At 35.2% G+C, this 17,308-nt stretch overlaps 1 protein-coding gene across 10 annotated transcripts in view; it reads right to left on the bottom strand.

Moving 5' to 3' along the window:
• The window catches only part of NBEA (neurobeachin), a 522,340-nt gene that overhangs the window by 50,514 nt on the left and 454,518 nt on the right, over nucleotides 1-17,308 (bottom strand). For 8 of the 10 annotated variants that reach the window (XM_084537462.1, XM_084537465.1, XM_084537467.1 and 5 more), the window contains one exon: nucleotides 7,301-7,453. In XM_084537462.1, the coding sequence (XP_084393588.1) occupies nucleotides 7,301-7,453 (153 nt within the window). Of the gene's footprint in view, nucleotides 1-5,037; nucleotides 5,226-6,106; nucleotides 6,307-7,300; nucleotides 7,454-17,308 lie in introns of those variants that run through there. The other 2 variants (XM_084537470.1, XM_084537471.1) reach the window with 2 other exon arrangements.

Raw genomic sequence — 17,308 nt, 5'->3', positions numbered from 1 at the left:
AATCAGCATATTTCACCCATTATATTTTCTAACATCCTCTCCCACATAGTAGGTAGGAGAATGGAATGCCTAAGTTATGTTTCCCGGAGGCAGTTTCAGATTGCATGACCAGCCCCTACTTAGCAGCTTGTCATTGCCAAGAAGGTCTCAGTGACCCTGGCAGGTCTGAAGAACTTCTATTTCACATGGATGAACTACTCTTTAATAACTTACTACATAAATGAGGTACTTTTCCATTGCAGCGTGTCCTGTCTTCTGATTTAAGCAGATTTATTGTACTATGTTTAGAGGTCTAATGCTTTAAGGGTTTGTATGCTGAAATGCAACACAGGATTTGGGGAAATTTGTAAGGGGTGAAGCCCAAAGGGGAGGCTGTGAGGATGTTTGGTCTGGCAAGGGGAATACTTGCCAGGCCCCGTGGTGGAGGACTACTGTAATGGGGATTTTGGCAGAGACGGGCTGCTGCCCCTCCACATAGGTCCCTCCTGAAAATTTATGAGTGTGTCACTGTCAACAGTATATGGTTTGGTTTCTCATGAATATTCAGTGCTCAGTGGGGAATAGGGTGAGAGAATTTTTGTGTAAATATAATTTGTAGGTACAATAGCAACAACATGCAGAAAAAAAAATCTTTAAGATAAGCTGTTGATGGCCCTACAGAAGATGGTATTCAAGAAGATTGTGGCTTTAACATATACTGGGGATATTAATTTTGTGAGCATATTTTCAATCTGAAATATGACTAAACAAACAATCAAAAAAAAATATTACTTATATAATTATATATGTCCTGGTGAATATGAGTCATCACTGTGCCCTTGCTGCTGAGAAGGCTAATGATATTCTTGGCTACATTAGGAAAAGTATAACCAGTAAGTCAAGATGGATCCTTCCCCTCCGCTCTGTGTTGGTAAGGCTGCACCTGTAGTGCTTTGTCTAGCTCTGGGCTCCCACATGCAAAAGAGACCTAAACACACTGGAATGAGTCCAACCCCTGAAGGGAAGGTGCAGAAAGGCCGGAGCCAGGCTCTGCTCAGTGGTGCCCAGTGCCAGGACAGGAGGCCATGGGCACAGCCGGGCACCCAGGAGGCTCCCTCTGAGCACCAGGCAGCACTGCTGTGCTGGGCGGGTGACGGAGCCCTGGCTCAGGCTGCCCAGAGAGGCTGTGGGGTCTCCTCCTTGGGGATATTCATAAGCTGCCTGGACGTGTCCTGGGCAGCCTGCTCTGGGTGTCCCTGCTTGGGCAGGGGTGGCACCAGGGGCCTTCAGAGGAGCCTTCCAATCTCAGCTACGCTGTGATGATTTTAGTTAGTCCTGTGTGGAGCCAGGAGTTGTGCTTGATGGTCCTCATATAGCCCTTCCAACTCAGGATATTATATGATTCTGTGATTCAATGTGATTCTATATAGTACAGAATAGTATTTTCTATGATATATATGTATATTAATGATATCACATATATTAATAATGATATAGTATTATTTATGTCCTTTAAAAAGATTCTCACTGAATCTCATAGAAATAAGCTGATATCCAGTTTTTTGTTTTCTGTTATAATTAACAATAGAAAAATGTAGAGAGATAAATATTTTGAAATAAAGGTACTGTGTTTCTTATGTGTTTGCATGCAAGTGTATGCACACATGTTCCACAAGCTGAAAATCTGACCTGTAACTGTTGTAAAATATAAATATAAATTAGTGAGTTGATGCTTATGTATAAGCTAAAAAAAAAAAACAAATATTAGCCAAGTTACTGCTTAGTGAGATCAGGTTCTATAACTATTTTCAATTTCAATTCTGGGCAAATTTCATAAATCACTCCTCAGTAACATTAAACCAGGAACATCTGAACATCTACACTTTCCACTAGATGTCTGGCTTAAAAAACCTAGGCAATTGTACTTACACTAAATTACTCTCCCTTAAATTCGGAGCTTTGTGCAGTAAGAAGGTAGCACAGTTTCCCCTTCTATCATCCTAATTTGGAGTTATAGTGACGTTTTATAGAGATTCCAGTAGGAGGCACTGTTTTTTATTTTTATGCAAACCATGTGTTGTGTAAAGTATCTGGAGTTCTACATTTATTATATATAAATTTATATTTATAGAATATACTATTCCAACACCTTTCTATCACATGGGCGTTTTGCATTTAGCCAGGTATTTTTTTGTCCTGAGAAAAGCATTGAATGTACAGGTTCTCTCAGCCTAGTATTTCTTTACTCATGTAGCATTTCTTGTACTGATTATAAGAGTAAACCCTTTCTCAACTGATCATAAGAGTAAAAAGGAAATACTGATATCTGGAATTAGTTCTTTTTGTTTAAGCAAAGTACTCTTTTAATAAAAGTGAGACGGAAGAGCATTGTATATATTTGGGTTATTAAGGGATGTTTGCACAGAAACCGATCCTTTACATGTGCAGCTTTGACATTTAAATAAATTCTTCAGTGATATAGAAAGTTTCAAAAAAAAAAAAAAAAAAAATCCCAATGATTTCCCAGTTTGGTTGAAACCCCTGTGAGCTGAATGAGTTTAATTGTATTAAGGACAAACCTTGGCTATACACACAAAAAAATCAAACAAGCTACTAGTGATGAAATAATACAAAATCTTATCTACTGCTTATCTGCTAAGAAAGGAATGTCAGCTGCTGCTGAATGGTGAGCAGAAAAGATAAATCTTCCAGATCCTCACAGAACAGAGATTTCATAATAGAGGTATCTAATGACTATTCAAGAAGCTTTTTAATTATGAAATACTATGCATGCTTCTGAATAGCCAGGGAACTGTACAAAAATGTAATTGGCAGCAGAAGAGTGTAAATAAATCATTTCAAAGACAGAAAGAAAATTCAATCATAGTAACAGTTATGTAATAGGAACAAAATATGTATAACAAAAACAGGACACCATTTAGGCTTTCAAAAAAATAATTTATGTGAATGCATTTTACTCAACACTGTAATTTGTAATTTAATATGTGCCTAAGCCATAATGAAAATATCATTATAATTAACTTTGAATTACACAATATTGCATCTTTTGTTTCCAAACTAAAGAACGGTTATTATAAAAGCTCTGCTTCAGTGTTTCACAGTGGTGTTCCCCGCCTTGATTTAACATGCTTGACTTACTGACTGAATATGCTCTATTTCTGGCTCTCAGGACTGCTCCAAGTCTGTGGGGACTGAGAAGCTGAGCAGGACTACAGATGCACATCTGTGGAAGGTTTTATGTGTGCTTTTTTTTTTTTTTCCTTTTTTTTTTTTTTTTTTTCCTGGTAAACTGGGAGATTATGATTGATGAGCCCAGCATTAGGGTAATGTTATCAGGGACACTTTCTGCCTCTGTCCTTTGTGCCATCACTGAGGTCAGACCATAATCATGTTAGCATTGAACATAGTGCTTTATTAATGTTTCATGAGTAAGTCTGTAGTAATCAGTCTAGCGTTGTATGGATAAATAAAACTGCTACAACAATCTCTGATGTATACACTGAGTGCTTTAGGATCTGCTGCATTAGGTCTTAAACATAATGGGACTGACTGTCTTTTCCAGTGTTTATAACAAGTCTAATTTTCCAAAGCTTAAAGTCATCTCCTTTGATGGAAATCAATTTCCACTTCAATTTCTGTGTTTAGTTAGAAATGTATAACACCTGACTGAAAAATTGAATAAAACACCCCAAATCTACCTTCCATATATTAATCTGAACAGAATTTTAGTAAAGCTTGTTAATCAATTTGTTAATGTATGCCCTTTCACGTCACTGTCTCTGTGGTGTTTGCTAGGCTGTTCTCTGCTTGCTTTGGTATGCCTTAAGATGAAATGCTGAAATTATCACTGTTACTAAAAGAAAATGAGCAAGTAGGCCTTATAAAAAGATTTGTATTTATTCCCACATAAAATTACACTTTATATACACTGTCAGCAAGCAAAAATATGTATGAACAGATTAAAATATTGTCAGCTAAGGAGAAAGGAGTTCCCACTCTATGTGACACAGTACTACATAGGATCCTTTCCAGTGAAATGAAACGACTACTACTGACTTCATTGGACAAGGGATCAGGGTAACACTTACTTAAAATATTCTTCAATTTTCTGTGGCTTTCCTGTAAACCTCCACTCTACTCACTTTGCAAAGCTGCTGTAGAAATTCCAGACTTGCACAAGCTTGCTGTGTTTTACACGTCAGCACCACACCCGGGCTAGCTTTTTTTTTTTTTGAGATAGATTCTTGTGTAACAGCCAGAGCTTGGCCTGAGGATGACCTAACTGAATAATACATCTGCTGACCAGCTCAAAACAAGGACTCTGATGTTACGTAGGGAATGTCAAAATTTCCATTTTTTATATATTTGTTCCCTACTTTGACCTGTCTGGTTTTAGTGACCAAGATATGGTCTGTTTGCCCTATGCATTAAAACCCTATGTGAGGAAGTGTTTTTTTTTTTTTTTTTTTTTTTTTTTCTGAAAAATTATTACATGTTTTTCAAAATGTTATTGTGTGTCTTCTTTCTACACATATTTTCTGCATTTTCCATGAAGGGGATTATCCTACTTTATCTGCTTGCTACTTTGTAATAAGCTTTACAAAGAACTATGCATATATAAGGCTATTTTAACATCCTGAAGTTATTCACATCGTTTCTATCCTCTGAACTGCTTCCAAATGCAAATACTTCTTTTGTCATCTAGTCACCCAGAAGTGAATCCAATATTCCAGGTGCAGTCTCAGAAGGCCCATAGGCAGGTACAACTGTATACATCTGCTGTGATGCAACAATTCTCTGTAGATGGCATACAAATACATTGGATCCTACCTGGTGTTGTATAGAATTACAGTGATATCTAACCTAATTGCTGTTCATTAACACCCTTCCCTTGCTGCTGCTCTCTTTTGGTACTATTTTTGTTTCCAGACTTCTGCTTTTTATTGAATATCTTTAATTCTTTCCTCCCAAGGTGATTTCCCATGTATTTTCTGCATCTAATTCAAATAAATCCATGCCTCTTTCTCGTGTTCTCTAAGCAATTTCCAACTTTATTGTCATTTGTAAACTTCATCAAGCTGTTCACTTCAAGACAGTATGTATCTGTGTAGAACTGAACTTCAACTACTGATCACGCTCTTGGTAAAGTAGATGCTGGGATGAAGAAAGGCCACACAGAAAATGCCTCCAGGTGAAACTGTGTAATAATGGCATGATACTCACATCTGTGGGGACAGGGGTGGAAGGTTGTGGTACATAAATGAGATCATTTCTGATTTTAGAAATTGGAAAATTACTCAATTAGTTGAAGCCTGTAATTTAAATGCTACAATCTTAACACCAGCTCATCTGACTCATGGCAGTCTGAGTGTACTTATACACATATGTAATCAGTTATTAGTTCTATTACAGCTTAATATTTAAGAAGTATTTCCAGCTTTTAACTACCAGCCCTTATTGAAGTTATAGTCACGAAGGGGCATAAATACTGTACTTTAAATTCACACAAGCATCTGTTTTCTTCAGCAACCATAAATATCCCAGAACAAAAGTTTTCTATAGAGAACTCCTATGTTATTTTGTAAAAAGTAGAAATTGCACAACAGAAATCAAACATACTAAAACTAAAGATTTTCTTCAAGTGATCTCTTATCACATAGCACCTTTTATCCTTCCACCTCTGTGGGAAGATGGAGAAGCACAATCTAGGATATGAAAAGGAACATTCTTTATAAAATTTCCCCAGCGGAATTAATCAGTATGCATCTCTCATTTTATTTCCCCAAAGATGGCAGTTTGTTTATCCTCTGCCACTATGGTATCAAGCTTCTGTTCTTACAGACGTCAAAACTAAACCTCTGGTCAACTTCAGCGTAATTACTCCTGGGTCCGGCTCAGGTTTCACCACAACCACAACCCAGAAAAAGGGCTCTGTGAAGTGAAATGGGCACCCTGTAGGTGCTCACCTGTAACTGCGTGTACAACACGAGAACGGAAATAAAGGGTAGTGATCCTTTTAGTCCACACTATTTTTTTTTTTTTTTCTTTTCTGGTAAAACTGCACTTGAATTTATTACCACTAGATGTGACAATTACTTGCTTTTGAAAACTTGTTACAATATATGCATCTATAAGAGAAAGCAGCCAAGAAAAAAAAGGAAAATGTTGTTCAGCTTCTTCCTTCCAACGATGGACTACTCCCTGGAACACATTTCTCGTGCTTTGTTTAGTGCTTTTCATAAGCCTGAAGTGACGAGGTTGCCATCACTTCCTTAGGAGACTGCTGTACATATGTCAGATCATTTACTGTTCAAAACAGACACTTCTAAATCACACACATCTAGGAATAAGTTTGTTTTTATAACATTCCTCTATTCTTTTGAACTTTAGATGTCTATTTTTCCACCAACCCCTAAAGAACAATTTTCTTTAAATACACATTTCTTGAAATTAAATTGCCAAAGTGATCATAAGAAAAACAACATTGCTAGACATCCAGTGTTACCACAAAAGCACTGTAGGGAATAATGCACAAGCTGAATGGCTCTGCAACTGTATGGAAACCCATAGCTTCAAAGACTGTTAAAGTAGCATAAATAAGACACATTTTAAGGAAGATCCATTTCAAAAATACAATCATAAATTGAACTATTACTGGCCTAGGCATTAGAATATACCTTGCTTTTCCTAAAAATGACTATAAACATACTTACATATTAATTCTATCATTAATGGATATCATTATCTGTAAAGCAAAGGCAAAAAACCAAAACCATCCAACCAAACAAAACACACACACACACACACACACAAAACCCAACTACCAATACAGATAAATGTTTTTTCACGCTAAAGTTCTTCAGACATCGTAATGATTTACATCAGAGCATTTCTTTTGCAAAATTTCTTCAGAGACTGCAGTTGTCGGCTAATGTTTATATCTCTACACTTCCAGTTCATCTCTGATGAATGGGAAGTACATAGCTTCCAATGAGAAAGAAACATAATATTTCTTGCAATGCATCATCATTTATAACAACTTTAGAAGGCAGTGAAGAGAAACAGACTTAAATTTTTTCAGGCTGTCCCGCAGCATCCAACTCACACCCACCTGATGTCTTCTCATGAGAGAGTAAAAACACAATTTTATTGTAAAATAAAGGGTTCTGTCAAGTAAGATAGACTGTAAATTTTCCTTCACTTTCTATTTTATTTATTTACACCTAGCTCTAAAGATATGAAAAAGCAGCTTGTTAAAACACACAAGTCCTAACTCAGGCTAAATTAAAGTGCTGCTTACCATCCTGTTGATGCGTACAAAGTCTTCAGGCTTCTTGGCCCAAGGGGGGAGCTCAACATCATTCACAACAACTTCATCTTCTCTGATTCCTAGATTATAGCCATTGCTGTTGACAAACATCTCTGGCAAGTAGTAAAACTCTGGAATTAACTCCTAGGAAGGAGAACACAAAATGAGACCTTACATTTGTAGAGAGATTTTTAGAGGGCAGCACCCTAATGGTGCTGCTGGAATCATGTTCTATAGTAGTATTCATGAAAGCACTCCTATTTTGCATATGTTTCTGTGCATATATTTAAGAATTTTTACAATCTGTTTTCTTGTACTTCATAAATTTTTCATAAAGAAATATTATTTGTTTTTCCCATACCTGTTGTCATAAAAAGCAAAAGTTTGGCAAAGCAAAGCAAATCAGTGAAGGAGACCTCTTCAGAATAATACATTCAAGAAAATGTATGGTGATCCTATACAGTACTATAAATGAATGGGATGTTTTAATCAGCATTTAACTATACTATTTATAAAGGGGGAAAAGGTTGCTGATATAACACTATATCGATTTTATTTATATACTTTAATGCTTAAGAAGAGGTGGCAATTGATTACCTATATAAGGTAATTAATTCAGGGTAAATGAACATTTTTACTGTAATAAAGATTCAAAAATACATGGAGAGAAAAATATCACTACAGTGGATGTTCTTAAAGCATAAATACATGACATTAAAACTGTGAAAATTCAATGACTGAGTAGCTTAAATAATCTGTGGTGTATTAATGTACTATAGATAAGTTAGAGTGGGATGTTTTTCCCAATTTCCAGATAGCTAAATAGAAATGCATTTTGACATAATAAACATCTCCATATGTTGCTATTATTTTAGCAGAAAGCATTGAACTGAAAAAAAAAAAAAAAAAAAAAAAGCTTTGAACTCCACTATCTCTTTTCTAATATCCAGGCATGGATTAAGTTCTCTAAATTCCATTGTTAAAAGCACTATAGCATTCAGATGTGTAACATGATCAAAACTGATGACACAGCACCAGAAAACTGAACCTCTTTGTGATCCTTTCAAGGCTGCAGACATCCAGAGTGTAAAAAAAATCACTGCAGACACTAATTTATCTAATTAAATCTGATCTGCAGCTCCATAGAGAATAGGAGAGTTGAAGCATAGATGGTACTTTCAAGTTTATTCATTAAAACCATATATTTATATGAATATTTATGTTATAATTTAAGTATTTGGGGGGAGTCAATTTACTTGTCTTCTTCACATCATTTTAATATACTACAAATAGTCTGAATTCAGATTAGACTAAAATGCATTGCCAATCAATATCTAACCCCTAGCCAAATGCAACAAGTTTGAGTTTGAATGGCTCATTACAAAATACAATTTCAAAAAACCATAAATGTTTAAAAATATTTGATGTGGTAAACTAAAAGAGCAACCAGAGCAAAGCAAAACAGAAAACAATCCTGAATATCCTATAAGGTTAAAAGAAAATAGATGATTTTACTGACAATCTTAATTTTGATTGTATACCTCTAATGGTTTTCAGGGTTCTAAAAGCAAACTTTTCCCCTAAGCATGATTCACTAACTCTCAGGTTCCCTGAGAGCTCAAAGAAGAAGGAATAGTCCTCAAAGTTGGAGAACACTAGACACAAATCTTTCTAGAGCTTTCTACTACGAATTTTGGACTAAGAGCTGGCCACAAAGCAACATGAGCTACAAATCACTAAATGACAGCCTCAAAGACAGGTCAAATTCCAGAATGCTGAAATATTACTTATTCAAAGCTATATTAAAATTATTATTCAAATGAAACAGAATTAAGTGGTGAAAAAAAGTATAACTTTAAAATAAAGCGCATTTCTGTTTTGGATATAAGGCTTGAAACACCACTGTTTTTTAACTTTTTTTTTTTTTTTTTTTTTTTTAAATACAGTATGGTGATGTGCTAGCTAACCCATAATCTCAAACAGCAAGTATGTTTATGATTCCTTCAAAGATATGTAAACTCAACTTTTCTTTTTCAGTTTTACAGATCCTAGGATCTAACTGAATTTTTACATCTAACGTACCCAAAAGATTTACTCAGAGTGACCCAGAGACACATCTAGTGTTTAACTGAATTCTCCTAACCTTCTGACTTCAGTGGTATCTTGAAACAAAGAGATCTAAGTCACTGAATATTTTTTATGGTATTTCCATTTAGAAATTTTATCTTTGTTGCTATTTGCTTTCAGTGTAATTTAATGTTCCCTTGTCTGGTATAGCAGCAAACATAAATAGAAACAGAATAAATAGAAAGCATGTGATTAACTTTCTTCATAAGATTTATTGCATTGTATATGTTTAGCCTGACCTGTCTTATTCCTGTGTTCTGGAAACTAACCAGTGCCAGACTTCTAAACCCTCCTGAAATAGCACTCTCTAGAACCCTAATCACTTCGGTTACACATCTCCTGCTTTTTTTTTTTTTTATTTTTTTTATTTTTATTTTTATTAGAGTAACTAATCTAAATATAGCATTGCAAAAAAAATTAAATAAAGCCACTGTTATAGCCTCAGCATTCTCTTCAATGTTATTTTTAGTGCAGCCTACAATTATGTTTGCTTATTTGAACACTACTTAGCATTAATTGAACCTTTACTGCAGATGCAAACAATGTCGCATGTGACCTTTCCCAGTTACATATTTCCCATATTTTGCATTAACCACTCAGTTTTCTTTGATATCGTCTGGTATGCCTCTTAAATTTTGTTGTCTTCACTACTGACTACATAACCACACCACTTAAAAATATTTCAGCTAAATCCATCCCCTTCTCATTTCCAGATACTGAGTACTATATACTATTTACTATTTACTATATATACTTTATACTATATACTATTAATACTATATACTATTTATACTATAAAAAGGGCCCACTGGAAAAAAAAAAAAAAAAAAAAAAGGCATTCCATAACCTGACAATCTTTGCAAAATAGCTTCAAAATATGTCTTCAGCTACTTGGAAGCACAGAAAATACAGCTAACCTAGAGAAGTGTGATATAAAGATCATTTGCTTTCATGCATCTATTCTGCGTGTTTTGAAACTTTATTAATTTCAAAAATGAAAAAAAAAAATCTCTTCTACCTGCTGCTGACAGCAGGGGATGAGTGAGGATGGAAAGGCAAATATTCCCTTTCTCAGAGCCCCTGAGCATGCTTAGCTGGGGGAGCACAGACTGGGGACAGCAGAGAGAGGAAGGGTAAGCAAGGACAGAGCTGGGAGGCTGCTGGGAAAGGCAGGGAGCAGACAGGAGGGAACCTCTGTGGAGACAGAAAGATGACAACCAGGGCCCAGGGAGAATTGTGTTAACCAAAAAGCCACTGAAAGCTGGAAGAATGAAGGAAAGGATAACACCAGCAAAGGCAAGGCTTTTTTGCAAAACCTATTTACATTTTTCTCATCCAGAGCCTGAGTTTTCTTTGTTTCACAAGTGGGGTTGTTTCAGTTCATATTTTAATAATGCACATGGGTAGATACAGGCAGCTCTTTGGGTGTTTTTCCTGTTCAGGACAGGGAGGAAATATCTCAAATACGGTTAATGTTGAAATGTGACCTACTCCATTCCTCACATTAAACAGATATTTGTCCACCCTATTGTTCCAGAATCTGACTGACAGCAAGCCCATAGTCCTTCCTTTAGTTGACTCTATCATTCTCCATTTGAGCAAGTTTTACCTAATGCCTGGCCTGAATCTTTCTTTACATGATCTAAGCTTATTTTCCCTTGTCCTAGACACCAATCCGTAGTGAATACAGAGAATCAATTACTCTTTCCTCTTTACACAGCTTATTACATTTGGAAAGCATTTTCATGTCACCTTTACACATTTTCAGTTTCTAAAAATCAAAATAAGTGACAATGATTTTACCTTCTGTATTGTTACATGGTTTAAGATTTTGTTACAGGTCTGTAAGATATTCTTTGCTTCTCCCCAAACTAGTCATTAGAAGTCATTATCAAATTACTCCTAAACAGTGCATAACATCATTTATTCCTCTATATACTTTGGCCTTATTATATTTTGTCAAGTGCTCATCAAATAGAAGTCAATCTCAGTGGCCTTTAGATTAAGATGGCATACTTCCTTGACAAGATCTGCTATTTTTTTAATTCCTTTTTATACAGAGCAGAATTTACCATATAATATATTTTCTTACACCATTTCCATCCATTAGAAGGGTCATTTTTAAACTCACCCTTAAGGTGTGTTTTGGGAGACTCAGAAATTAGCAAGGGAAAATGCATCTCAGTGATAGTAGGTACACAAGAGGATGGGACACAGAGGACTTTCTGTCTCCCATCCTGCTCTCCACTTGACTCGGCTTGTTTGATAAATGGATCTTTAAAACTCTAATTTCACCTGGAGTGGTAAAAGGTCAGTGTAAACCCAGGCCTGTGCAAAGGCATGTTTGTTTGAAACTACTATGATTTTGAGAAAGTTGTGTTTTTTTTTTTTTCTTCTGTAAAGTTTCTACATCAAGCTACAAATTTTCATAAAAGACAAATCTCAAAATACTGTCTTCCTAAACTGCAAACATTGAGTGAGTCAGCCAGTGTAAAATAAAACATGAAAGAAAACATCAAGAATAAAATGTAAAAAAACTTCCCCAGAAGTTACCTCAGTTTGTGGGCATAAAATGAGGGAATGAACGGAACTAAGACACAGGATCAATATTGGGAAAAAAATATATTTTAAAAACATTCATAGACCAATTGAGCAATTTACATGCATGCTGTTATTGTGTGCCATTCAGCTGATATACAATTTTGCGTTAACCGATACAGTTCAGTAAATTTCTTTACTTTATTTATTTATTATTTTTTTTAATTGTCAAAACATATCAAAGGATCTAAATAAATCTTTCAGACTACATGACCTGTCATGGGTAATTTCTTACCACAATAAATATCTAGAGTTCAAAGAGTTAATAAAAATAGGGATTCTAGTGATCTAAATCCATTTGCAGTAATTTCTGTCTAGTTGTCCTTGACATTTCACAAGCTGGTAACCTCCTCTGCTCCCCTTTCATTCACACTTCTAATAAGACAGGTTAGCTTTCTATCATTTAATAGTCACCACCTTTCAAGCTGCCTGAGATGCTTGGCTCTTCTCAGATGAAGAACAATGCAGTAAAGCTACCGAGGGGTGTAAAAAAAGGTAAAATGAATATTATAACAGACATTTCTTGTCTGTAAATGCGATCTCTAGTTTATTTTAATAGCTATACTAAAACCCCAAGGTATAGTTAACAGTATTATATGCCTTGTGTCTTCATATAAGAAAACATCCCCAAATGCATGTTCTAATTTACAAGCTTGTGACAAATCCAGGCTGCTGAGAAATTAAACTTTAAAAATATGTCTTGGAGTGATAGAGGACCACTATTAACACTATCATAATTGTATACCATTTGAATCACATCTGACGTTTCTGTTTAATATGTTTTGCTAAGGGTATACCATTTTATGGCCTCCCAATGAAATCAAATCCAACCCAGACGTTTTCACTTTTCTAATATAATTCACTTCAAGGTTTTAAAGCTGCCATTTCTTTTTCTTTCTTTCTTTTCTTCCCAAAAGGTTGATCCCCTGGCATCCATTAATTCCGCAAGAGCCCAGTACTGGGTCAATGAGTCAGTCATGAGTACCTCCATTAACTGCATTAATTTACACTAAGGCACCTTAATGACATTTTGTCAGAGCTACCTTCTAAACACACTATTCAAAAAGTAATATAACAAGTTTGAGAGGAATTAGGAAAGATTAGTGCCTGAACTGGGAGTTCTGTGGAAATCAGTGTTACCAAAAACTGAAGAGGTAGGGGGGAAAAGGAAAAAATGTGAAAGCTGACTGGCCAAGTTATGGTCATTTCTGGGTGACTTGTTTCCTCAAAGGTCACTCCACTAACATTCATTCCTAGTCCAGCTTGTGCTGATTATCTGGAGAGAAGGTCGATGTTGATAAAGGGAGACAATAAAATAAACTGTTATCCAGGTTGTCCCCTGGGTGTTACCACTCTCACGTAGCACACACTGTATTAATTCTGTTCACTATAGGTGAACAGGTCTCTTTGAAAATGAACCAAACCAGCCCAAATGTAGCTAACAAAATTGCCTAAGTAGATCTTAAATCATCCACTGATCAATAACATATCACATGCTACATTTTTCAAAGGTGGCATACCTTTTGTCACAATTCAAGATGTATCAGTAAGTGCAAATTATGGGTTGTTTTTAGACTGATCAAACTACTGCCACAGCCCTGTTTTTCTTATCTCAATGTAAAATAATTTTGTTCCACAGGAGACTCCACATATGCAAAGGGAGAGAAAGAAGTAGGGAGGAGGGAAAGAGAGAGAGAATATGAGAGGACACATGCATATGGAAAAAGGGGACTGACCCACACAACTGCAGCTTCCCAAACAGTTATACATTCATTTGCAAATGTCAAGTATTTATTTTTTAAAATTTAATGCAGCATTCTTTAAGTGTGCTTTGGAAGTTTTCTTTAAAATATCCTGATTTTGCAGAAGAACACTGCTGTGGGAAGTGTCTGCAATGCTTAAAACCTCAATTTACTAGTTAAAATTGACCCACTTCAGAAGTGACTTCAGCACTTCTTAGTCCTCTTTCTTAAATAATAACCCACAGGGAAAAAAATAAACAAATAAATAACACAGATTTCACTTTTCTTAAAAAAAAAATAATTTTAAAACATTTTTAATAGACATGCTAATAAAGAATTAAGGCTAGTCATTGAATATGGCACTTGAAAGTAAAAACAGGCCATTTTACAACATGGCTTTGAAAAATGTCAGATTAATTCATTACACACACTGTTTTAAATTATTTCATAACCTGTGCCACAGTAATTAATGAGATTAGCAAGATCAGAGATTAAATGTGCTTAAAGCAGCTCAGATGAATTTAAAATATACGACAAGGAATACATGAATAATGAACATTTGCTGTTCTTAACACTTTTGAAAGTTTGCTACTTTGATGCACTGTCCATATTCCACATGCCTCATATATGTAAAGCCTAACAAAATCTCTAGGGTGGGAAAACCATTTCCAGCATGTATATCACATGGGATCCACCTCATGTGCCACTGCCAAAGATCTACACATACAGTTTTGTGTGCAGCCAGTAAGAAGCTACACAAATATGAGGAACACTTGGACAGATAGCATGCTTTAAGATTTTATACTCACATGTAAGCTCTACACATCTTTTCTTTAGCACAGCATTGACTTGCAGGACTACTATATAAATATTAGATGCTATCAGTCAGCTGAAAATGAATGTTTGGTTGCTTCATGCTTACAGAGCTGAAGTTCTTTAATTGTGCAAGACAGAGGTTGCTGTGCTTAGAAGAGAGCAAAAATGGGTAGGAATTTTGAGGGGGTTTCTTGGTGGCTCCTCAAACCTTTTCCTGTGTCTGAAAACCGATAAAAATGCATAAGAAGCCTGACAGGCATTTCAAGTAGGAGTACAACTGATCTGAAAAAAATGGGGTATTTGTAATATTAATAATAGTTCAGTTTCCTGTCCTTTTTCAGAATGAACTCTGAGGCCTCAGGGAAAAGTTGGCCCTGATGTCATGGCATTGAGAAACGCAGTTCATTAAGATCTTAAGCAACAAACAACAGCAACAATTAGCTGCTATACTCATTCTTGATTTATAGCTAAGAAACACAGGCTCTACAAATGGAAAGGGCCTACAGGGTCAACTAGCGCATCCTCTTGCCAATTCATGATTGTCCCTGATGTTTTTCCACTGTTTTACCAGTCTACACTTCTAAGAATCTTGAGAAATAAGGATTTTATCACTTTGCTTTGTGAGGATATTCAAATTTCAAGAATACTCTCTTTCTCTTTAACTTTTCATGCTCTGTTGGTAAAGTAAACATTTTTCGGGTTTCCTTTAAGGTTTACCTCTTTGTTCCCTGGCAAACAATTTTCTCCCTTTCATACAGTCCCATGTTTCATAGCATTTATGTTACCATGACTTCACTCTTAGACATTAATTGTCCCACACATACGGGCTTTTTTTCCTGTATCCAACTCCTTAAATATATTTGTACTGCTCTTATGGCTCCCTCCGGTTTCAGTATATACTTTCACTAGCTGTTCTCCAGCAGAGCAAGAACTCAGGATTTGCTTTATACAGCACGCATACATATTAAAAATCAAACAAGGAAAAAAGAAAAACTTGTGTTCTCCAAGAACATGAGAGCTATGAAACAAATGAAAGACTAAGCAAACTCCTTCAGCTGGAATTTAGATGCCATGATATATTTCAGTTGCCATAATGCTAAGCATGTAGCTTTGGTCTCATTGTAAGCTTTCCACTGCCCTGCTGATTTTCAAGGTTCCTTCTTAAAACTGAACACAAAACAGAAATGAATTTATATATACTACTTAGGCTACTGAAGTGTACTAAAGACTTATTCCAGTAGTGAATTTGTATCAATACATAATAAATTAATTTGATGATGTGATGTATTGAATGCTGTTACTAAATACACCTACAAATCTCTTTTCCTTTCTACCTTTATTTATTTATTTATTTTATTCAAACAGCTTATGAACTTTTTCTATTTGCTTTAGCAGCCCTTAAATTATTTAGTTTATTTTCAAATCTGCTTTTGTCTATTTTTATCTTAAGCTAAACCAACTCATAATAAATAAACTCAAGGTTAATTTCTAAACTCTACTGCCCTGTATCTTCATTAATTAACAAAACCATATTTTAAACAGCATCTTTAATCCCTGAAGTATCCCTGAACAGACAGGCCAGGGATTATCTGGAGAAAACATTTATTAGCTAACATACCTCATCTGTGCCTCCCATATTAGATTTTCTGTAATGACTTAGTTCCAAGTAGTATTTCTTTTTCTAATGGCATAACAGAAATGTATATATATAACTAAATCTGACTCTGGGGCTCAACAGAAGAATCCCAAATGTATGCTAGAATAAATTATTTTACAATCTTGTCCCCGATGAGACTCTGACCCTTAATTGTTACTAATTTATCCAAGCTTTCCACAGCTCCACTCTTTATGTTTAATGACATCAAAGTACATAGCTATACCATATCTTCACTTTTTTTGCCATCCTTTTCTGAAGGCAAGTACCTGTGTTTGAGTACTTTTAAATATTGTTTTATCTGAATAACTTTTTTTTTTCTTCTAATAAAAATACATTTTTTTTTTTAACTACAACAAAATTCCTCCATAATTCCTGCATCTTTGCAATATCTGGCAGCAGTAGTTTAAATTACCCCACGTGGTTCACAAGGCTCCTGGTGTTTTCATAAAACATTTCAGTTCCTTGTTTTACTGATAACTCATTTGGTTGCTAGTTTAGGAACAATCATTTCACTAATTATACACCCTACTTGAATATAAACTCTCCGTCTGTCCATAGATATTCCTTTATCTTTTGCTATGCCTTCATGTATTTAACTGCCCTCCTCCTGTGTACTAAAACCAGGAAAGAAGATTACAGTCACTTCCAACTGTCTTCCCTTATTCCTCAGTTTAAGGCTCTTATCTGTTATTTCAACCCCACTTCTAGGAGGCCATTCCAGTGGAGTACTAAGAAAACCAGGTTTTATTGTAAATGAAAAATAAGAATGTCATAAATGTGAATTCAAAGAAATTGCTGCATGTCAAATTAGTAGATAGTAATTTGAACTCCTTCCAACAAGTTTTGAAAATATATTTTTTTCATTCTTCCTTTTTTTTTTAAAAAAAAAAAAAACACACACACACACAAAAAAAAAAAACAAAAAAACAAAAAAAACTATTTGTCAAAAAGGTAATACCAGTAATAATACTTAAAATATTATTGACTTTAAGAGGAGCATAAATAAGTATGAAATGGGTTTTAAGAGAGCTAGGTTAATTTCTTTTCTTTAAAAAGCAT

This window comes from Aythya ferina (assembly GCF_964211825.1).
Source record: "Aythya ferina genome assembly, chromosome: 1".
In the NCBI taxonomy this organism is placed as follows: domain Eukaryota; kingdom Metazoa; phylum Chordata; class Aves; order Anseriformes; family Anatidae; genus Aythya; species Aythya ferina.
The sequence above is the reverse complement of the archived record's forward strand: the minus strand, read 5'-3'. Positions and strand labels throughout refer to the sequence as shown.